The sequence below is a fragment of the Excalfactoria chinensis genome, chromosome Z, assembly GCF_039878825.1.
Source record: "Excalfactoria chinensis isolate bCotChi1 chromosome Z, bCotChi1.hap2, whole genome shotgun sequence".
Lineage (NCBI taxonomy): Eukaryota > Metazoa > Chordata > Aves > Galliformes > Phasianidae > Excalfactoria > Excalfactoria chinensis.
The window spans coordinates 12,822,313-12,845,685 of record NC_092857.1 but is presented as its reverse complement, the minus strand read 5'-3'; the positions used below and the strand labels follow the sequence as shown (position 1 = coordinate 12,845,685).

General features: G+C 40.5%; 1 protein-coding gene across 1 annotated transcript in view; it reads left to right on the top strand.

Annotated features, from left to right (window-relative positions):
• The window catches only part of OXCT1 (3-oxoacid CoA-transferase 1), a 79,528-nt gene that overhangs the window by 9,066 nt on the left and 47,089 nt on the right, over positions 1 to 23,373 (top strand). Inside the window, exons 4-7 of the mRNA XM_072359103.1 lie at positions 3,950 to 4,085; positions 6,925 to 7,074; positions 8,783 to 8,889; positions 14,197 to 14,257. Coding sequence (XP_072215204.1) covers positions 3,950 to 4,085; positions 6,925 to 7,074; positions 8,783 to 8,889; positions 14,197 to 14,257 — 454 coding nt within the window. The remainder of the gene's footprint in view (positions 1 to 3,949; positions 4,086 to 6,924; positions 7,075 to 8,782; positions 8,890 to 14,196; positions 14,258 to 23,373) is intronic.

Here is a 23,373-nt window from a genome sequence, read left to right as displayed (position 1 = left end):
ACATAATTTTTTATTATTATTATTTATTTTTTATTTTCCTTCAGTATGTTTATGGAAAATTTAGCTTTTGCCTGAGTTGGGCCTCACCTAGCTATTCTTATTGTATGCTTTTCTTTCTCAATCCATGGACTCTGAGGTGATGCAATTACCCTCTCATCCTTCTGATTCCCAGGCTGTTGAAGGAGGAAAGTCAGGTGTGTCAGCACATTAGCTCTTCTTAGACCAGTGTGTTTTGATACTACAAAACCCAAAAATGTATGTCAGTGTTTTGTAACTGGTGACTTCCAGCCTTGGTGTTATCTCCTGGAAACATCCACCTCAAATCCTGGAGAATCCTTGGACAGCAAGTATATAGAAAGACTAGCTTTTAGGAGACATGGAAAAAAGTCAAAGTGCTAATTGATGTTGCTCACTTGTATTTTGGAATGTTCCCAGTTAGGAAACCGACCCTTTATGTGTAGTCATTTACTTTTCTCAGGTGCTACAGAGGTATATACAAAAGCAGGGAGGAGAGTGCAGTTACCTCCATTCACTCAAAGAGAGTTTGCCATTACCAGAGTAGTTTGACATCTGAAATCTCAGTTTTGTGTTTTATTTTTTTCATATTCGATTTTCTATTTCTACTTCATTAGTCTGTGTGGGGCTTCTTGGTGTGTGAAGCTTGGAAACTTGACATAATCATCTTCCCTGTGATGCTGTATAACGCATTTTGCTCGAGAGTCCAAAGACGTAAATGTTTGAGAACTGCAAAATACCTGAAAGTTATCTGGAGTGCAATGTTGGCACATAGCTTTGACTGCTTATGGGTATATTTGAAATCTGTGGGCTGGATCCAGCTGGGAGTCTTTGGTTAATATTTTTAATTTAAATGATTAAGAGTAGTTTTCGACAGGAAGATTTCATTGATCTGGGTGGGATAAAATAGAAAATACCGAGTTGTTAAATGAGAGGCTCTTGATTGTGATTCCATTTTCTGGTCAGTATTGGTAGAATGGAGACCACACACTTGGGTTACTTACATTCTTGATGAGTGCCATTTTAGATCTCTTATTCTGTTTTTGTTTCATGTATTCTGTAGATTCAGATTTCATCCTAATAAAAAATACGAATCTTCTAGAAATCTTGGCAGTTTTGAAGATAGAAGGAACCGTTCTGTCTTGCACTATGTACACTTTCCTTCTGATGGCGTACGTAAAAACTTGGTCAACTTCCTTCCTCTTCAGGGCAACACATTTTTATTATGCTCACCTCTGTTTCATTTTTTTAAGGGACTGAACTCCGAATCATATATACAGGTTGTACTTTTTCCGTTTACTCAGTGAAGTATATTTTCCTATTATTTGGTAGGAAGGGCATTACCTGCAAGACATATATTTAGTTGTAACATTTTCAGCACAAAGCTGAAAAGTTCAAAGAAACTTTTGTGCTCCAAACAAAAAAAAACTAAGAAAGCAACACAATACAGAAAAGGAGACCTAACAAGCACTGTTAAAATAAAAAGAAAAAGGAAAACAACCATACACTGAAAGAAACTTCCCAAAATCAATAGTTGTTTTCAGGTTTTATTCCAGGATAAAGATGTCTGGTAAAGGGCAAAGTGGGGGGTGAATGGAAATGACAGTAGCTTTCTGACAGTTGTGTAAAATATTATTATCTTCAGATATTCAGAATGGAAGGAAAAAACAGAGGAAATATTAGAATGAAATGTTCAAAATGAAGTTTTGGAGGGAAATGGAAGAAAAACTAATGTGAATGAAAGATTTAAGAGTTACTTCAGATGGGCACCTGGATGCAAACTGTGTCCTTAGAAAAGATAGATATCATAATATTTATTTTCAGAAACTGAGTTTTGCAGTGCGGCTTTGAAGATGAAATACCTATGTGAATTGAATTAATTTTGTGTTATCAGGCAGGCAGAGACTGCTGGTGTATGACTGCCTAGAGGTAAAACTCTTCTCATTGTGCTTGCAAAAGAAGGCTGCATGGCCTGTATGCTTATAGTGTCTGATCCTCAATGCAATTTTATTTTTGAATACATGGATCTCCTTTGGTGCATAGAGGAAGATTAACTTAAGAAGTGAGAAACAGCTTTGAATGAGTGACAGAACTTTTATCCAACTCTTTAATTTCTTACAAACAACTTTATAACTGCATAGTTTTCATTGAGGTGATACTTTCCTGCAGCACATGAGGGAATCAAGCATATCTCTGTAGGATCAGGCATGAAGATATACAATATTGTGCTAGAGATAATATGCTGGAAATTTTTCCTGTAGGGAGTTAGAAATATAAATTGTTTCCAGGCAACACACATTTCTTAAGGCTTTGGCAGTGGGATGCTTGCCTCTGTATGGTATTGCATCAGAGCTGAATTTCTTTTATAGGGCAGAGTTGGGGAGTGGAGAAAGCTTTTAAAATGTTTTTTCCATCTGGAGTACGTAAAATAGATTTAGAAGATTACACCAGAAAATGGCGCTTTACTTTCTCATCTAGTTTCCAAATTGCTCTAGTGTATATAGAAGGAGGTTGCCAAATCTTAAAACAGTCCTTGTTATTGATGGACCTGGGAAGTCTGACTTCATATCTTACTCTTTGTAGTGGTTTTCAGTATTGTGATGGGAAAGGAATGGCTGGTGCTGGTACTGTGCTTTCTGCTCAGACCCTTTTCCTTCTCATGCAACACTGGAATCCATGCTGCAGCGCTGGCGAGCAGGAAGATAGTTGTGCTGTTGTATCAGTGTTAGATGGCTGGGTGCATCCTGGAAAAGAGGGACAGTGTGATCTCGTTAGTGACTTTGGGTTAATGACTTTCAAAAGCATCCTCCTGGTCACATTTTTCTTGAATCTTAAGCTGAAAGCTTTTCATGTACTGAAGTGCTGAAAGGCTGTGTGAAGTAAGCTTATGCTCTCTGCTGATCCATTTATGTCTGCGGAGCTTTCTGAAGTGTGAAATGCTGTATATTATGTACTACAACTGAAGTACTGCAGTTGTTTAAGTTCACCAACTGGTATTAAACTTCAGAATAGATACTAAATTCTGCTTTTCTAGAAGAAAATGTGTGCATACTAACTTTTTGAATCTGGCCTTTGGAAAGGATGTCGGGAGGTTGCAGCTGAAATGTTTAAAATCACTCCTGAATTGGTGGAGTATTAATGTGTTTTAAATGAAGTTTGAGTGTTTCCTAACAGGTTCTCACCTTTGATCTGCACAGATGTATTGTACAAAAACAAGTACTACCTGGCTTAATCAGCATCATAACTGGATTTTTAAGATGATATTTATTTTTTTGATAATTATTTTTATGGAGAATATAGGGTGATGGTTTTTTTTCTTTTTTCTTTTTTTCTTTTTCTTTAATACTAGTTTTACATACCTTGTTTATACTTATTCTTTTCTTCTTTCTTCCCCCCCTCCCCTTGCTGCCGTAGTACGTAACACCAATGTTAGGGGATATGTGTAACAGTAGTTGGAGCAGTGCATGAAGAATAGTAGTCTGATGCATTACTTTCTTCTGTGGCCACTAATGTTAAGAATTCATTTCTGACAATCTAGAGTAGAATGGTGTCTTGTAGGGTACGAATACTAAGAGGACAAAATTAATATTGAGAAGGGATATATGTTATTATAGCAATTAATATAATTAATTTCTTCAAGATCAGTGTTTTACGTAGGGTGTTAGTAATGCAAATCCTGGATTTGATTTCTTTTAGGACTCTTAATATTTTTCACTATTTCTTATCCCAAAAAATGAAGCCAGCTGTGAATAATTGTCTTACAGAATTGAGACAATTGACGGCAAATACGCATCTCTAATTGTAAATGTCAAAGATGATTGAAAACAGCTCTACCCCTTCTGGTTAAGTCATTAAAATTTTTCAGATGCTTGTACAACAGTGTATGACAAAACTGTTATAATCACCCAGTGTTGCCTTGTGTTTTTCTACACAGCGTTGATAATTTTGGACTTGGTCTTCTGCTTCAGACTAAGCAGATAAAGCGCATGGTGTCATCATATGTTGGAGAGAATGCTGAGTTTGAACGCCAGTATTTGTCTGGTGAGCTTGAAGTTGAGCTTACACCTCAGGTAAGGAGTCTATCTAGACCAGTGGTAGTGGTATGTTTTCATCTGAAATACCAATTGGAATGTTCCTTAACTGCTTTTTACAATTAGTATGCAGATGTAATGTTCTCACTGTAAAAACAGATGGCAAGTGCTGTTTTAGGATTGTGAGCTATAGAGTGCAACTGTGAGGTTAAAAACTGATTGGTTGAATTCTGTGAATTCTTTTTATGGCACGGTATACCTTACATTCATCTGAAGTATATATATTTACTTATCTGTGTTTTAACACTATGTTTGTTTTTCATATTTCCTTCTGGATGGTAGATAAACAGGTGAAATATGCCTGCTTTTGCCCATGTAGGGGAAATAAAGATAAAAAATCCCTGCATTACCAAAGTGATGGTAGCTTTATGTGCTTTTGGGGAAGGTGTTTGAGCAGTGTCTGCCATCTAGCGAGTAGGATGTGGAAGAACAGACTTCAGGTTCGGAGTACCTTAAGTTTCTTTTTGTGCTTGTTTGTTAAATCTCATATTAAATCTCAGTATGATCCAGTATTTACATTTTCACTCTTTAGCACCACAGATTTAAGTTATGGATGTCCAAGCTTTCCTGGGCTGCACTGCATGAGCAGGATTGTCTTGGACCATGTACACAAAGGTTGCTCTAAAAGCTACTGAGCTCTCAGTGTGTTGTCAGAGATTTCTGATGGAATTTTACTCCTCCTCTGCTTCATCCTTGGAAACAGTTGTTCACAAATGTGCATACTGCCAAAAAGTGGTGACACGAATGAGGTGTCACTGTGAAGGCAGAGAGAGATTTTTCTCTGGTAAGATGGGGCTTGCAACAGTTTTACTCAAAAGCAGTCAGGTTTTTGAGTAGAGTGTCTGATTGCAACTCTGTGTACCCCATTTCAAATTCCTAGGTAATGTGTTTATGTCAACTGAAAAAAGGAGTTGCAAATTAAAAAAAAATAAAATCTTTTCAATCTTGAAACCTGTTCTCAAGTTCCTTTATCAAAACGGAAAGTATGGCTGCAGATTTTCTGCTGTTCACAGGACTGCGTTCTGCCAATGAATCAAAACACACGCAGCTCTTTGCTGTGAGTTGAGCTGCATTACCCTGCACCCTCCCTGCGCCTTGCTGCAGTTCACGCAGTGCTCACCACGCTCTGATGTGTGGCCACTGTGGAGTGCTGGGTGTGCTTGGGCCACTTGGCAGCATGGGCAGATGATGGCATGGGGTGGGGGCTGGGCTGCAGTGCCAGCTGGGGTGGACTGTGTGTGGGCTGCAGGTTGAACATGCCTACTTTCAGTATTTTAGCACTGCCAAGGTACTTGCATGGCTGGAATACAATACAGTCTGAAATTGTGAGTATCAGTCATATTCTGTTTAGATCTAGTTCCACAGCGTGTTAGTATGAGGCAACGTCTTTGAACTTTAAACAGGTATTCATTTCAGTCATTGGGAAAATTGTCAGTAGTAAGGTTTTCTGAAGAAGCTCTTGGGCTGTGTTTCTTGGGTCTGTCTCTAAGAATCACAGAGGTGGACAGGAAATCTCTATACTCTGTCAGCTGGCATAGAAATAAACAGGTACTTCTTGTCTTTCAAAAGTCACAAATTTCACCGCTGTGTTACCTCACAATTCATCTTTTCCGTCCCTCTACTTCATGCTTGGTAATTACATCCAAGGGATTCTTAGGCTTGTGATTTGCTTTGTGGACTGCACCCACAAGCTGTGTGGATCCTGAATGACAGTAGTGGGTCTGAGGTGCACACTGGTGAACAGTGAATGCCAGTAATGTGCTAAGAGATGCAGGGATTTGATAGGTGTCTGTTAAGATGAAATAGCCTTTTGGAAAATGCTGTTCAGGCTTTTTTTTTAATGAATACAGACAAAAAACTGGGGAGCACTGTGTCCTTGTTTTGCAGTGAAGGAGAGGTCACAGTGAGATCTTGAGCTGCTAAGGCTGCTTGAAATTTAGTGCTTAGTATCACTACATGGTTTATAACTCTTCCTTTTTTTTTTTTTTTTTTTTGGTCACCACTTTACAACCTACCAGAATTCACAGTATTTCTTCCAGAAATTACTGGGTAAAACACAACCCATGTTTTGGAGACAGTCATGCTAGATAATTGACTGTGATGGCCTTTTCTTGCTTCAAGTCCAGGAAAAAATATCAACAAAATTTGGGAAAGGACATCAGTGAAAAGCAGGCAGATATGACTCTGACCATCAGTCCACAATGAATGCTAACAAAGAATTTGAGTTGTTAATGTCTGTGTTGTGGCTGAACATAGAACACAGTTCAGATGAGGCATTCAAATGAAATAGTTCAATCAAGTTTGGGGCATTCTGTGCAGAGGGAACCCAGACCACTCTTTCTTTTTCAGTCTGCTGAGTGTGACTCTTTCTGCTTGGAAAAAGGAATTTGTTTAATTATCCATCATCTTAAAAAAAGCTTAACATACAGAACTGATGATAAAAGTTAAATATTCTTATCATACATAACCATGTAGGAAGAAGAGCTCTACACTCTTCTTCAAGAGTAATGGAGTGGGAAACAAGTTCTAGGAGAGGAGTTGCAAAAAGCACAGCATAAGCCTGAGAGCTGACACTGAGTTGAGTTACTGTGCACTCTTGAACAACTGGTGGTCAGAAGTGAAGCATCTCTTGCCATATGCAGTACCAGTTCCACAAAGGAGATCTGAAGTGGGAAGACATAGCATGTGTGATGGTCTGCTGAGTTCAAAGGTCAAAGTTACAAATAACATAATATAAAAGTAAATCCAATCAAGTCATTCATCTGAGTTTGATCTGTTACTTCTAAATGACTAGGTCTACAATGTTTTCTTTCCACAGGGTACACTTGCTGAACGTATCAGAGCAGGAGGAGCAGGAATCCCAGCGTTTTATACCAGTACTGGTTATGGGACTCTGGTTCAAGAAGGGGGTGCACCTATCAAGTACAATTCAGATGGCACCATTGCTATTGCTAGCCAACCAAGAGAGGTAAGATGTCAGTTTATTTCTAGGAAGTCTGCTTTTGAAAATGAATTTCTTACAGATTTTTATGGTAAATGGCTGTTTAAGTTTTTTGTGGCCAAGTTTAACTTTAGTATATTGATGTGGCTTGGTACTAGGTACATTAATTGTTCTCCTTCTGCTCATTCCTGTACCCTGCAGTGTATTACATCTCTTGGAGTTTTGAATGTCTTAACATTAAGAAACTGGCTCCGGTGAAAAACTTTCTTGCTTCAGTTTACTCAGTTCTCTGGCCATACCTGCAGCTGTACCTGAAGCCTTAATGTTAGAAGAGACTGGGCATTTTCTTGTTAAACTGCAAAAAGCTCAGTTGGCACATCCAGGAAAAATTTGCTAAAAGTTGAAATGCTATTTAGTGTGAGTATTTAAAATTGCTGCGTTGTCTCCGACAGAGAAACATGAACTTGAAACTGGGTGGAAATTTTGAAGAAGGGAATAGGTGTAAAATGATATGATGTTATTTGAAGAAATGGATGGGACTAGTGCTCTAAGCACCCGTTACGCTGCAAAAGGTGTAATCTCTTACCCCAAGAACATCTCAGGGGTGAAGGTAACTTTTGTTTTTATGATAGAGTCATAGAATGGCCTGGGTTGAAAAGGACCACAAAGATCATCTGGTTTCAACCCACCTGCTGAGTGCAGCATCGCCAACCACCAGACCATGCTGCCCAGAGCCACATCCAGCCTGGCCTTGAATGCCTCCAGGCATCCACAGCCTCCTTGGGCAACCTGTTCCAGTTTGTCACCACCCACTGTATGAAAAACTTCCTCCTAATATCTAACCTAAACCTTCTGTCTTAGTCTAAAACCATTCCCCCTTGCTTAGGTGGCCAAGAAAGCCAAAGGCATCCTGACTTGCTCCAGGAAGTGTTGCCAGCAGGAGCAGAGAGGTGATTGTTCCCCTGTACTTAGCACTGGTGAGGCCACACCTCGAGTACTGTGTTCAGTTTTGTGCCCCTCTCTGCAAGAAAGACATTGAGGCCCTGGAAAGTGTTCAGAGGAGGGCTACAAAGCTGATGAGGATTCTGGAGCACAGGCCGTATGAGGAGAGGCTGAAGGAGCTGGGAATGTTCAGCCTGGAGAAGAGGAGGCTCAGGGGAGACATTATTGCTCTCCATAACTTTCTGAAGGGAGGTTGTAGAGAGCTGGGGGTTGGCTTCTTCTCTCATGTCATTAGTGATAGGACCAGAGGGAATGGCTTCGAGCTGCAGCAGGGGAGATATTAGGAAATACTTTTTCTCGGAAGGGATTGTCAGGCACTGGAATGGACTGCCTGGGGAGGTGGTGGAGTCACCAACCCTGGGGATGTTCAAGGAATGACTGGATGTTGTGCAGAGGGACATGGTTTAGTGGGAGTTGTTGGTAATAGGTGAACGGTTGGACTGGATGATATTTAAGGTCTTTTCCAACCTTGGTGATTCTATGATTCTATATGGTTCTTGTGGTATTTTGCTAAACAGGCACCCTAGGATGAACATAGAGGTTTACAACCTTGCAACCTTTTTGTGCTTTTCTGTGGTTATACACTTAATCTACATCTATTCAGATAGAACTACACGTAGTGCAAAAATTCTAAATAAAGTAGTTTGTAAAATTAACCCTGCAAAATAAATACTACATGAGAGGTCTGTTTGAGGAGACCTACATCTCAGTACTGCTCTTCTTTTCTCTGTAGGTGCGAGAGTTTGATGGTCGTCACTTTATTCTGGAAAAGTCCATTACAGGGGATTTTGCTCTCGTGAAGGCGTGGAAGGCTGATCGTGCAGGAAACATTATTTTCAGGTATGACTTGTTTATTAGTTGGAAAACTTTAATTGCTTAGGCAATGGAAGGAGAAACCTGTCCCCTGTGTGATGGCAAAATAATGTCTTACTGATCTTGATTTCATTCATGTTGCCTTTCCTTGCTGTCAAATTATACTGACAGCATATATACAAAGTATACTTCTTTTACAGATGTTTGGGAATAAGTGCAGCTATTAAATAAAACATTAGTAGTTACGACTTTGGTCTGCTATGCTGTGTTCATAATGTTGATCGTGAAGAAAGGTAGTGTTGTTGTCTTCCCATTTTTGTGTTAAATTGTGTCCTTTTTATTGTGCAGCTGAAGGCTGATACAAGAGGTGTAGGGTCATGCATGTCAGAACAGATGGAAGTTGAATCAGTCTTCTGACCAGGCGGTGTTGTAAATGCTTGATTCTGTCCCCAGGGAAGTGCATTTAAAGTTTGTTTGTTCTCAGTGGTACAGGGAGAGGCATCATGTGAATTTAAACATATTTTTAGTGAAGAGCGAAAACACTGTGCTAGAGATAACAACCCAAATAAATTATGTTATGTTTTCCCTCTGTTTTATCCTGAACTGTAGCAGGAGAGATTTGCATATGTTTAATGCCTGGTTTTTATTCATTTGTTTTGTGGCTCTCAGATGTTTAGGTAAGTGTTACAGCAATTGGTTGCAGTTTACTACATGAAGGTGCTGCATAACGCAGTCTGTCATTGTATATATTGAGAGAAACAAGGAATAAGTGAAAAAAAAAGTCTGTATAAAAGATGAGGTTAAGGTACTGTTTCATAAATATATTCAAGTGTATTCATATGTATTTGTTTACATAATTGCATTTTATCTATACATTATATAGTTAATATAATATTAAAATACTTGGAAAAAGAAGAGAGAGCTTAATTGACCAAACTCTTAACATATGATCGTAGGATGGCTTGGGTTGGAGAGGACCACAAAGATTATCTAGTTCAGCCCCACTGCTGTGGACATGGTTGCTGACCACAAGATCAAGCACTAGATCAGGTTGCTCAGGGCCCCGTCCAGCCTGGTATTGAACAGTTCCAGGGGTGGGGGCATCTGCAGCCTCTCCAGGCAGCCTATTCCAGCACCTCACCATTCTCTCTGTGAAAAATTTCACCTTGACATCTAATTTCAAACCATTCCCCCTTGCCCTATCACCCTCTTCCCATGTATAAAGTTAATTTTCCTCCTGTTTAAATATTGGAAGGCTGCAATAAGGTCTCCCTGGAACCTTCTCCTCTCCAAGCCAAACAAGCCCAGCTCCCTCATTTGTTCCTCACAGGAGAGGTGCTCCATCCCTCTGGTCATCATTATGGCCCTCTTCTGGACCTTCTCCAAAAACTCTGTCTTTCTTAGGTTGTGGGCCCCAGACCTGGGCACTGTACTGTAGATGGTGCCTCATGAAGGCAGAGTAGCAGCAGACAATCACTTCCCTGTCTATGCTGGCTGTCCCTCTTTTGATCCAGCCCACGAATACAGTTCAGGCTACAAGTGCACACTGCTGGCTCATGACCACTTTTTTGTCCATTGAGATCTTCTATTCCTTCTTTACAGGATTGATCTCAAATTCTTATCCCATGTGTGTATATATGTATCTGGGACTGCTCCAGCCCAAGTGCAATAGAGTCATAGAATGGTCTGGGTTGAAAAGGACCACAATGATCATCGAGTTTCAACCCCCCTGCTATGTGCAGGGTTGCCAGCCACCAGACCAGGCTGTCCAGAGCCACATCCAGCCTGGCCTTGAATACCTCCAGGAATGGGGCATCCACAGTCTCCTTGGGCAACCTGTTCCAGTGCGTCACCACCCTGTGTGGAAAAAATTCCTCCTGATATTAACCTAAACCTTGCCTGCCTCAGTTTAAAAGCATTCCCCCTAGTCCTATCACTGTTCCCTCTCCTGTTTATTTTCTCCCTTCAAGGACTGGAAGGCCACAATACCCTTCACGAGTACAGGTCCCAAGATGGTTTCCTGGGGTCACCACTCATCACTGGCCTCCCTCTGGGTATATGGCCATGGAGTGTAAACCTCTGGCTGTAAACTCCCAAATAATTCAAGGAATCACAGAATTGTAGGAGTTTGAAAGGACCTCTAGAGATCACCAGTCTTACCCCTCTGCCAAAACATGTACCCTAGACCAGGTTGCATGGGTAGGTGTCTGGGTGGGTCTGTACATCTGCAGAGGAGGAGATTCCACAAGCCCCCTGGGCAGTCTATTCCAGTGATCCATTTCCCTCACTGTGAAGCAGTTCTTACATCCATCTGTGTGGAACTTCCGATGCTTCAGTTTGTGGCCATTTCCCCTTGTCATATTGCCACACACTGCAGAAAAGAATCTGGCCTTGTCCCTTTGCCTGTCACACCTTAGATACTTACAGGCATCGATCAGATCCCCTCTCAGTATTCTTCTGAGGGGTTATATTTAATGGTTCTATGTCAGGGTAGAGGCTGGTCACAAGTGGTATCCCCCAAGTGTTGGGGGACACTTCAACATCTTTATGACTGACATAGATGATGCCATCAAGTGCACCCTCAGCAAGTTTTCAGATGACACTAATCTCAGTGGTGCAGATGACACACTAGAGGGAAGGGAAGCCATCCAGCAGTATCTGGACAAGCTGGAGAAGTGGGCCCATGAAAACCTAACGAGGTTTAGTAAGGCCAAGTGCAAGGTGCTGCATTTGGGCTGGGGCAGTCCCAGGTATTTGTACAAACTGGAGGAAGATCTCATTGAGAACAGGTCTGTGGAGAAGGACATGGTAGTTATGGTGGATGAGAAGCTGGATGAGCCAGCAGTGTGCTTGCAGCCCAGAAGGCCAACTGTGTTCTGGGCTGCATTAACAGAGGGGTGGCCAGCAGGGAGAAGGAGGTGATTGTCCCCCTCTACTCAGCTCTTGTGAGGCCCCACCTGCAGTACTGTGTCCAGGCTTGGGGCACCCAGCACAAGAAAGACATGGAACTCTTGGAGCAGGTCCAGAGGAGGGACCACTAAGATGATCAGAGGGCTGGAGCACCTCTCCTGTGAGGAAAGGTTGAGGGAACAGGGCTTGTATAGCTTAGAGAAGGCTCCAGGGAGACCTCATTGTGGCCTTCCTATACTTGAAGCAAGTGTATAATCAGGAGGGGTAACAACTGTTTATGAGGGTTGATGGTGATAGGACTAGGGAGAATGGCTTTAAACTGAGACAGGGGAGATTTTGGTTAGATATTAGGAGAAGCCTTTTACTCAAGAGTGGTGAAGCACTGGAACAGGTTGTCCAAGGAGGTTGTGGATACCCCATCCGTGGAAGCATTCTGGGCAGCTGGTCTTCTCTTCCAGTAGGATCAGTTGAATCATCTTCCCAGGTACATGTGTGAAGGTTGCCTACCTGTAGTTACCCAGATTTTCCTTTCTGCCCTCCTTGAAAATGGAAATGATGTTTCCCTTTTTCCAGTCATAGCCATGACTTTTCAAATATGATGGAGAGATGTCTTTAGTAGTAAAACCTTTCCTTTTTCAGAAGATAACTACTTCTGAAACAATTTTTGTAAGTCCAAAACAAGTTCTCATTTGGATTATGTAAAATATCAGTCTTCCTCTATATCGTAAGCTCCTTTTAAGTATTCAAGGCTGCAGTGAATTTTTCTCAGAGTCCTCTCTTATCCGACCTGAGCCAGCCCAGGTCCCTCAGCCTTTCCTGTGAGGATTGGTGGCCATAAATGAACATTATGAACAAAGTTGCAATCTACGTCTTCCCAATGCCATGGTGAAATGTTTCTTCTAGTAACTTTTTGCCACTATTTAACAATAATTTCTTGTTAGTTTCTTTTACTGGCAGATTATCCAGTACAGTCTTGACAGCATCTTTTGGTCGGAAATGTAGTCACTTGGAATGACACATAGAATTCTTTATTTCTATCTACCTTCTCCCATCTAAATTAATTCCCTTACTATTTTAATTAGGTTTTGAAACTTTATTTCCCCTTCATTTTCTGTTATGTTTTGTTGAAGGCTTTATTTCCCCTAATCACGACTGCTAAGTCTGTATTTGAGAACTAAGTAAAGGATAAAAAAATCAGTCTTTTCTTTCGTACTTTTGGATGCTTACATTCATTATTTATACAGCCACAGGCTATCCTTTCTGAAGTGTCTGTTAAAGACTTCACAGATTACGTGTATTGCCAATAAAAGGGAATTTCTCCAGTTACATATTTTGGGGTATAGCTTTCGCATTAGGAATTAGTGAAAAAATACATGGCACATAATGATTCAGTTGTTTCTGTTCCCTACCTTTCCTGAAGCCACGAGGTGGCAGCAGCATCTCAAAGTTCAGCATGGATATACTACTAGGCATGTTCATCAGACTGAGGGGTGCAAAAATGAGGAAAAGGGACTGGGAAATAAGATTGGTCTGGAAAAAAAGACTGTCCCTGTGGAAAGGGGGAGAAAAAGGAGATACTGACTTACTTGGAGCCCTGTTTTCATGCATTTTGAAGAAAAACAAAACAAAAAACAGAATTCCACCTTTTAAGAGAGTAAAACCCCATCAAAGTACATATAATTTTTTCTTAAATGTTTAGTCCTACAATTTTATTTACTTTCTGGAAGGTACAGAAGGGCTGAAATGGATCACTTGTTTATTCCTCTGTCCAGTAAGATGTTAGTGGCAAATCATGTCTTACTTTTACTCCACAGAGGTTCTTTTTCCTTGTTACTGAAGTCTTAAGTGGGAATACTTAGGATGAATGCCAGAGTCTTGCATTGGGTGCCAAAACTAGAACAGCTGCTTCAATCAAGAGAATTTAATTAAGTTTTCTACCATCCAAAATGCTAGTTGAAGCCCATGTAGCTTCTTAGTCTAAATTATGAAGGCATATGTAGGATTTGGGATGGTGTTAGACTCTGTGCTTGCTTCCCAAGGAGATGAATTTTATTCTTTGTACTGAAAAGTAGCGTGACAGTATTGTACACAGCACAGCTTGCTGCTGCTCTTGAATCTGATAAATGATATCAGTGGCATTCCCAATTTCAATTAGACAACGTGTTGATTAAATGTCAAAAGAGCTGTAAATATTCTCTGATGTAGAAAAGCATAATTTTATTTCTTACGTATCTTAGACAATTTGACAACATTCTTTTCTCCTTATTTTTATTAGTCTTCTAGATACACAGCAGTAACATTTGCGATGTTCATATTATAGAGATTCTTGTATCAACATGGCTCTGAAATTTTTTTACTTTTATAGCTTTACAAATAATAATTTTTATTTTTATTCCTTTTTTTTTTTTTTTTTTTTTTTTTCAGGAAAACTGCTAGAAACTTTAATCAACCAATGTGCAAAGCTGCCAAGACAACTGTGGTGGAGGTAAGGAGATAAAACACAGTAAACTCTATATCCCTGTAGTCAAAAAACCCCTCTGGCTTGCATGCCATTCTGAAGACAGAGATTTTTTATTTATTTATTTATTTTAATTAATTGCTGTATTTTGTTTACAGAACAGTGGTCTAATCTGTCTTGTTTGACTAGATCTTGCTGACTTTGTGTGCAGTTTTAGTGATCAGTTTATCCCTTTTCATCTGATTATGGCTTGGACTTTGCTGTTTTGAGCCCTTGGAAAGTTTTATATTTGTTAAATAAAAGAATATGTGCATTAAAGAAAAAGCAATAGACTTAGGCTGTGCTCGAGAGAATTCACAAAAGGCCTTGAGGAAATAACTAATGAAGATTATTTATGTAAGACCTGATAATAAACACATTACAACATAGATTGAGCATATCATGGCTTTTTCATAGACAAGGTTGCTAAAACTAAGTTATATCAATGTCAGTCAAGTAGATGCAGGCATTTGGTTATACCTTAGGAAAGAAGTTGGGCTAGGTTATCTTTAATTTTCTTCCGGTCTTTTTGTCTTTTTTCCTTGTTGTCTGAAACTATATGGAGCATCCTACACTGGAGGTAACAGGAAAGTTGCTGGAACTTAGTTATATTGGTGGACTGCTTTGTTAGCTCTTTCTCATCCCACTGGGAAGGGGGAGAGTGAGCAAACAACGGCATGGTGCTTAGCTTCCTCCTGGGTATACCACTGGTATAATTCCCTGGAAATTTTTTTATATATTTAATAAAAGCCAAATATGATTGACAGTAAAATAAAAAGAAACACCCCTAGTGCACTTTCAGTAAATTCTAAGTTGGAGGAGTCTTAAATTGGAAGTGTCTGTTCTTAGTTAATGTGCTTGTTTGTTTGTTTCTGTAAACCTCTGGAAAAAGATATTTGGTACATACACATTCCTGGATAACACATTTAGGGAGTTATTTCTTTGTTTTGTTTAGAGATATAGGAAAGTATGAATCTGCTAAATGACTTCTACTGAAAAGCAAAAACTTCATGAATTTTTGCAGTTGGTTTTTTAGAAAGGCTTACTTTTCCTTCTGAAAGTGAAATATGAAATTTCATTCCCTCACTTTTCATACTTAATTCACAGTCTGGTGCTTAGAGAATCTAAGTAGATCAAAGCCTTCCACCTGCATGCCGTTTCATTCTCCCTCTCTATTCTTCTATCCACATGTAATAGGGTCGATTTTTTTTTTACAGGAAGCAACAATTATGTGACATTTTTTCTTGATGTAGTTCCATTAATCTTTGGAAGATCTGCCTTCAAGTTTGTTGATCTTTGATCTTGGTGCAGCTTCTATAACAATTAATAACTGATATGCTTTTGCAGGATAGTTAATATTACTTTACAACTCTGTTGTTCTAATTGAATTAACTATTGGGCAAAGAGGCATAAGCAGAGATCTAAGAGAAACTGCTGGCCAAATACAATCCCTTGAGTTGACTTTTAAGTATCTTTCTTCTAAGGTGGAATTCAGAATGCTGTGTTTAGGATTTAGGAGTTCAAATTCAGGGTGTTGAGTAGAAATGTCTCAGAATTGCATGTAGGGTATTTTAAGTACTGAGGGTTGTCAGTCTGTGGCTGTCTAGGGCTGATCTCAGGGAAGCTGAGGTGACTGCATAGATGTTCATTGGGCTTTTTAGTTGCATTGTTTGAGGCTTGGAGGGTGAAATTCTCAGTCCCACAGAGAGATAGGAAAAAAAAAATGTTTTAATAGGCTAGAAAATCAGATTCTCCCTTTACAGCAGGGATTTCTGATATCTGTTCCCAGCTTTGTTGTTTTTGTGTGTGTGTGCTTGTTGTTTTTCACCCACGGACCATTTAACTTAATGCAAACAGGCAGGAGTGGAGATTTGAAACCATCCCTGTTCCTTCCCAGCACTGTTAGTTACAGGTCAGACCTGTCTTCAGAGAGTGCAGTAATTATGTGGGATTTGCAGGACTGTGGTTTTTCAATCTGATGTTCCCTTTCTGAGTTTGAACTTGGAGCTTTGTACTTGTACAACCAGACTCACGATGGCAACATCTGATTGTCTAGCACAAAACACCAAGCTGAAACAAGTAACTAGCTAGAGGAAATAAAAAGCACATCTTTCTGTGTTTCTAGTTTTGAGCTAAAGTTTTCCCTTTAAAGTGAATGCTGTGAATACACTAAAACAGGACTTGTTAGTTCTGGTAGCTATTTTGCTGGGTTACTTGTTTCCGTTCTCTGATTATTTATGTATTTCCTGTTTTATTCAGTCTTTTGGAAGCAGTCTCTTTTTCAGAAGTAGAGCTTTGTTGAATGTTAAGTTGGAAGAATGGATACTAGACTATTCACCACCCCTGGCTGAGTTTAAAAATCGCTTGGATGTGGAGCTCACGGACATGATTTAATGGAGGGTTGTTAGTGATAGAGCAGTATGGTTTAGCTGCAGTTGGACTTGATGATCTTTAAGGTCCTTTCCAACCTGAGCAATTCAGTGATTCTGAGTCTGTGTCGCTGTTCGGTTCTCCTAAGTACAGTGAAACAGTAAAACATTATAGCTTGAATTTTGAAGGGTAGTTCTCATCAAAAAATGTATCCTTGTTATGAACAAAGCAAAAGATGGAATACCTATCAATCTATTTGGGCTTGTTCCAGTGGTTGATCACCCTGGCTGGTATAAATGTCTTTTTACTGTAATTAGTTTACATTCCATCCAGTGCTTTTGCTCTCTTCTGCTTGATTTCTGAAGCTGACATTTCCTTACCACAGGATGACTTTTCAGTTCTGCTGATATATTAAGCCGATTGAGGTCTTAATGATTCTAACTGAAATATTTTCAGCCCTATCCCTTTGATATCATTGTCTCTCAGCTGTTTTCTGAAACTTCACAAGTGTGACCAACAGGATTGTTCTCAGCATTGTAATACTGATAATAGTACTGTCAGCTACTGAGGTAGAGTTATTTTTCTGCCAACTTCTGCTGCATTCCTGCTCATGCACCCCAGACTCTTTGCTGATCATTTAATGTGGGTTGCCTAGACAGTTAACTGCTTGCACCTTGTTAATCATTTTCTGATATATTTCAAGAAAGGTATAACTAATCATTTCCAGCATGGATTCTTTAAGTATAACGGGTATTTCTTGCTAACAGATGTTGTACTTTGCTTTAGAATTATGTTATGTTCTGCAGTACTGTGATTTCTTTCTTAGAATTTATTATTCCACCAGTCTTTCCCAGAGTTGTTTCAGCGGTATGACACTAGGCCTAGTGAGATCTGTATCTCCAAGGGGATACAAGTACTGGAAATCCACTCTCGAAGTGCAGGAGGAATCAATTGCATTGGTTAACCTGTTGTTAGATATCTTGTGAAGCTCTGAAATCTTTTGACATCCATGCACAGTAGAAAGTGTGTTTTTCTTTAATGTGTTAAATATGCTTGAGTTCTGGTCAATATGGCATTTTACTCTGTTCAAGAATGGGCAACATGAATTTTTGTGAGAATTTGGAAGATAACTTGGCTGCGCTTCCTGATGTGGAGGATAAGAGCAGAGCCACATGTTTGTGGCTCACAGACTTGTAGCTGTTGCTTACTTATAAATGCTGTTTGCCTTTATCAAAGCTGTCTGTGTTTAGAGAGGGCAGTGAAAGAGGAAGAAGTAAGGCTGTGCTGTTGCTGGTTAATGTCTGTTGCTCACAGATGAGGGTTATGGATTTTAAAATTTGCCTCGAACAAATTTCTGGTTGAGATATCTGAGCTTCAGCTTCATTTGTTCTGACTAGTCAAATACTCAGAAGAAGCTGTTCTGAACCAAACGTAGTAGCCTTCCTAGAGTCATGAATATATTGATCATAAATGTCTAGTGAAAAGCAGAATGTGTTTACTTAACTAAGTATTTTGGACTGTTACATGCATTTCTTCTGTTTTTCAAGGCAAGAGGAAGTAGAACCTGATCAGATCCCTGATAGCAAGGATGATTACTGCTACATGGGTAACCATCTGTAACAGATCCGAATGTAATTGTTCTGGTGAAATTTCTACTTTAAAAATGACCAGTATTAAGGTTTAAAAAGGAGTTCAAGTAGAATTGGATGATTCCTGCTATTTGACAGGCTTTATCTGTATCTGAAAGCAGAACAATAAAGGAGTTCTTGTTTTTTCAGTTATTCTACACTGTTGAATTACAAAATGGTTCTCTGTTTATTACATCTACTTTTCACTTCATCTTGCATGACTCATAGAAATTGAGCGTGCAGTTATAGCTGTAGCTTTGTTGGGACTTGAAGCCTGCACGCACTCAGCCTGAGCCTTTCACTTGATTTTCAGATCTATGAGCAGTTTCCTGCACCCAGGGACTGGATGCTTCTGCAGGAATGGGAGAACTGGGAAATCAGCCAAACTGAAAGCAACTTAGTGATACAGGGACAGGTCATAAAGCCTTGTAAAGGTGCAGAAGAAGGACTTGTCACAAGGAGAAATGTGAGGGCTTCTGTGGTCTTAAACTCTTCTGCTGCATGAAGAACTGTCAAGCTAATTCACCAACTGAAAGTGCTGTTGGGCTTATCAGCAGTCCACTGAATTGTATGATGGAAGTTGAAATTTTTAGCATCTTGGCATGATAGCATGGCCTCCTGGATATGTGACCCAAACTGGTATAGCAAGGGTTGTGGTATTATGAGCATCTTCCTGCAGAAGCTTCCATAAGCAGAGCCTCAGATTTGATGTTTATGCTTTTATTTTTTCTGCCGTTGTTGTTGTGTATGTGTGTTTGAACCAAAGCAACCCAAAGAAGAGATTCTTCTCTTCTTTGAAGAAGAGAAGAGATTCTACAGGTACATAGGCAGGAGCAGAGTGTTCCCCCACTGATAAATGAGGATGGAGAGTTGGCTTCCTCCGGTATGGAAAAAGCTGATGTGCTCAATAAGTGCTTTGCCTTGGTCTTCACTGGTGGTCAGGCACCTTCCCATGTCTGCCAGGACCATGAAGCTCTAGGTGAGGGTGTGGGGAGTGGATTCCATCCCACGGTAACAGTGGAACAAGTTCAAGACCTCTTCGTGGAAATGAATCTGTGTAAGTCTGTGGGGACAGATGATATTCTAGGGTTCTGAAAGAGATGGCTGATGTGGTTGCTGAGCCATTCTCCATCATATTTGAAAAATCCTGCTGTCTGGTGAAGTCCCCAGTGACTGGAAAAAGGGAAATGTTACTCCTATTTTTAAGAAAGGGAGAAAGGAAGACCCAGGGAACTATAGGCCAGTGAGCCTCACCTCTGTGCCTGGAAAGGTCATGGAGCAGATCTTCCTAGATGCTTTGTTAAGGCACATATGAGACAAAGAGGTGATTCGAGACAGCCAGCATGACTTCAACAAGGGCAGATCATGCCTGGCCAGTCTGTTAGCCTTCTGTGATGGAGCGATGGCATCAGTGGATGCAGGAAGAACGATGGATATCATCTACCTGGACTTCTGTAAAGTCTTTGACATGGTTCCTTACCACATCCTTCTCTCTAAATGGGAGGGGTATGGGTTTGAAGGATGGAGTGTTTAGTGGATTAAGAATCAGCTGGCTGGATGCAGCGGAAGGTTAGTGATTAATGGTTCTGTGTCAGGGTGGATGCAAGTGGTGTCCCTCAGGGGTTGGTCTTGAGATCGGTGCTCTTCAACGTCCTTATCAGTGACACAGATGATGGCACTGAGTGCACAGTCAGCAAGTTTGCAGATGGCACCAAGATGAGTGGTGGAGTTGACACTGTAGGGAAGGGAAGCCTGTCCGGAAGACAAGCTGGAGAAGTGGGCCCATATGAACCTAATGAGGTTCAACAAAGCTAAGTGCAAAGTGTTTCATTTGGGTTGGGGCAATCCCAGGTATTTATGCAGACTAGGTGAAGAGCCCCTTGAGAGTAGCCCTGTGGGGAAGGACTTGGGGGTCCTGGTGGACAGGAGGCTGGACGTGAGCCAGCAGTGTGTGCTTGCAGCCTGGAAGGCCAACTGTGTTCTGGGCTGTGTTAACCAAGGTGTGGCCAGCAGGGGGAGGGAGATGATTATCCCCCTCTACTCAGTTCTTCTGAGCGGTCAGCAACCCTGCCAGTGGCAGGGGGGGCTGAAACTAGATGATGTTTGAGGTCCTTTTCATCCTAGGCCATTCTGGGATATAATGACTGCGCTGAAGAGGCGACAGGTGATTTTGGGCATAAGTTTTTACTGTGTGTACTGGACAAGTGTACAGACAACTGTAACAACCCCAGACATCCTTAAGCTACGTCTGTTCCCTGCCATTATACTCAGTTGTGAGACCTCAGTGCTTGACTCTGGCATAGCAGGTTGAGATCTCAGCCATGGCCATGATGTGTCTGAGTGGCAATATTCAATGTATTTAGAAATACTTATTGACTGTTCGTATATTCAGTTTGAATTATTTTCTTGATCAAATTGCAAGAGGATAGCTAAATATATCTGCCTGTGTAAACAGCATTTCCACCTCAAATAACATCACAAGAGGAAAAAAGGGAATGTACTTTCTCATAAAAATACATTAAATAAAAATCATTAAACCCTGTATTTTATCTCTGGTTGCCTGGTAACAACACTGCCACGTCAGTGAGCATCATTATCTCAGGTACAATGGACTGTGCTGCACTGAGGGACAGAAGCAGGCTGAAATAAGCCATTTGTATCCTGTTATCTGTACTAAATAACAGCTTTGCATTTTATTGAGGAAACTGAAAAATGAACTTTTTTTGTTGTCTGCTCCTCCAAATGTTTTAACACCAGCAAAACTTTCCTTGTTCTGTATAGCCTTGTTTTGAAGTCTGCAAGGCTTTTATGCAGTGATAATTTATAGAAAAGTGCCTTTATGTACTATTGCAAGGTAGAATAATAATCTATTTCCTTGCCTGGGCAATCTAGCTATGGAACTCTAACTAAACCCTGTTACAGGAAGCAACTCTCTGTTTGGGATAGGCACTGGCTTTGCATTAGAATTTTATGGGAGACCTTAGATCGGGATTTGAGATCCAGGAGGATGTGGAACCAAGGTATACACTGTCCTCTTGGGCACTTACTGATCTTTGTTGACATAGCTTTTTTGTGATAGCTGTCTAAGTACTCGGGAATGACTGATGGTGCATGGGGGTTGGTTGTTAAAAGCATGCCCAGTGGACTATAGTGGACGAATGCTTTATTTGGCACAGTATGGACACTTGACCTGCTTATTCCCTGTGACAATCACATAAACTCTTAGTACAAATGGCAATAGAGAATTGTAGTTTTCATGATAATAATTAAAAAAAAAAAAAAAAAAGTGTGCACACACACATATATATATATGCATATATATGTATATACTTGGAGAGCAAGAGTGGATTTATATAACTAGGTTTTGGCTACTTTCCAAATTAGAGATGTTTATGGGTCCAGTTTCTCCACGATGGAGGAGGATTTGGGACAGTAATAGGGTTTCACTTTGATCACAATCATCTCTATCTCAAATACAGGAAAAAAAAAGAAAAAAGTCAGGAAGTGAGAACAAGGTCAGATATCTGAGGCAAAATGTTATGAGGAAAAAAATGATGCAACCAAACAAAAAAGCGTACATGCATTGAAGCAAGCTGAAAAAAAAAATCCAACCCAGTGCAAACTAAAGAAAATGTGAAGCAAGAAATCATTAGGAATACATACACAGTGGGCTGACCAGAGACACTGTTATCTGAACTGTTCAATCAAGAAAGTAAAATTAACAATGCAGCATAACAGAAAGGCTGATAAGTTTAAAGCTCTTTCTATCTCAGTTTTTGCTGATGTTAAAAAGCAGTTTACTGTTGTGATGCCGGGTATAAAGGGCTAAAGAACAAGTCTGAGTAGGATTGGAATTGAATTGCAGGGATTGTGTTTTAGAGAAGCAACTCATGAGAATGTTTGCGTACCATTGCTAAAGCCATTTTAGTTTTCTAAGATGATGCCCATGTTCTTTTGTTGCTCTTATTGCCCTTCATATTATTTCATTTCTTCTTTTTATCAGTGTATATACTAATCATAGAATCATAGAACAGCTGGGGTTGGAAGGGACCTCAAAGATCATCTAGGTCCAACCCCAGCCATGGGAAGGGTTTCCAACCACTGTGTTAGGCATTAGATTCAGTTGCCCAGGGTCCCGTCCGTCCAACATGGCATTGAACACCTCAAAGAACGGAGCAGCCTCTCTGGGCAGCCTGTGCCAGTGCCTCACCACTTTCCCAGCAAAAAAAATTTCCCCAAAATCTAATCTAAATCTCCCCTATTTTAGTTTAAAACCTTTCCCCCTTGCCCTATCACTATCTTCCCTCCTGCTTATAAACTTACTTTAAGTACTGGAAGACTATAATGAAGTCTTCCCAGAGCCTTCTCTTCTCCAGGCTGAACATGCCCAGCTCCCTCAGCCTGTCTTTTCAGGAGCAGTGCATCCTTGTGGCACTCTTCTGGACCCACTCCAACAGCTCTGCATCATTCCTGGGTTGGGAGCCACAGGTTTGCACAAGTACTCCAGATGGGCCGCATGAGGGCAGAGAGCAGAAGGAGACAAGCCCCTCCCTCACCCAGTTGACACCTATCTGTTGGTGCAGCCCAGTGTGCTGCTGGCCTTCTGGGTTGCATGCACATACTGCTGGCTTGTGTTCAGTTTTTCATCTACCAAAACTCACAAGTCCTTCTGTTACGGCTGCTCTCAATGAGTTCTTCTCTCACTCTGTACATGCAGTAGGTATTGTCCTGACCCAGGTGCAGTACCCTGCACTTGGCCCTGTTAAACCTCATTAGATTCACGTAGGAAGTAGTAGACTGTGCAAGGGAGAATGAGACAGCAAAGCATTTTTACAGCTATTGTGCAGATCATCTTGAGATGTTTCGAGAAGCATTGGAATAAACTGGACAAGATAAGACGTACTTCAGATGTGTGATCGTAATGCATAGCATATTTGGTTATCTACAAATTGTTATGGGAAAAGAAAACAGAAACCAACCAGCAAAGCGACCCCTAATTTAGCTTAAGGATCTGGAATAGGCTTTCTGTCAGTTTCATCAGCACATTGACTTCTGGGCAAATGTCATCATCTGCTGATCAACTACAGACTTGCTTTAGCATTTCTT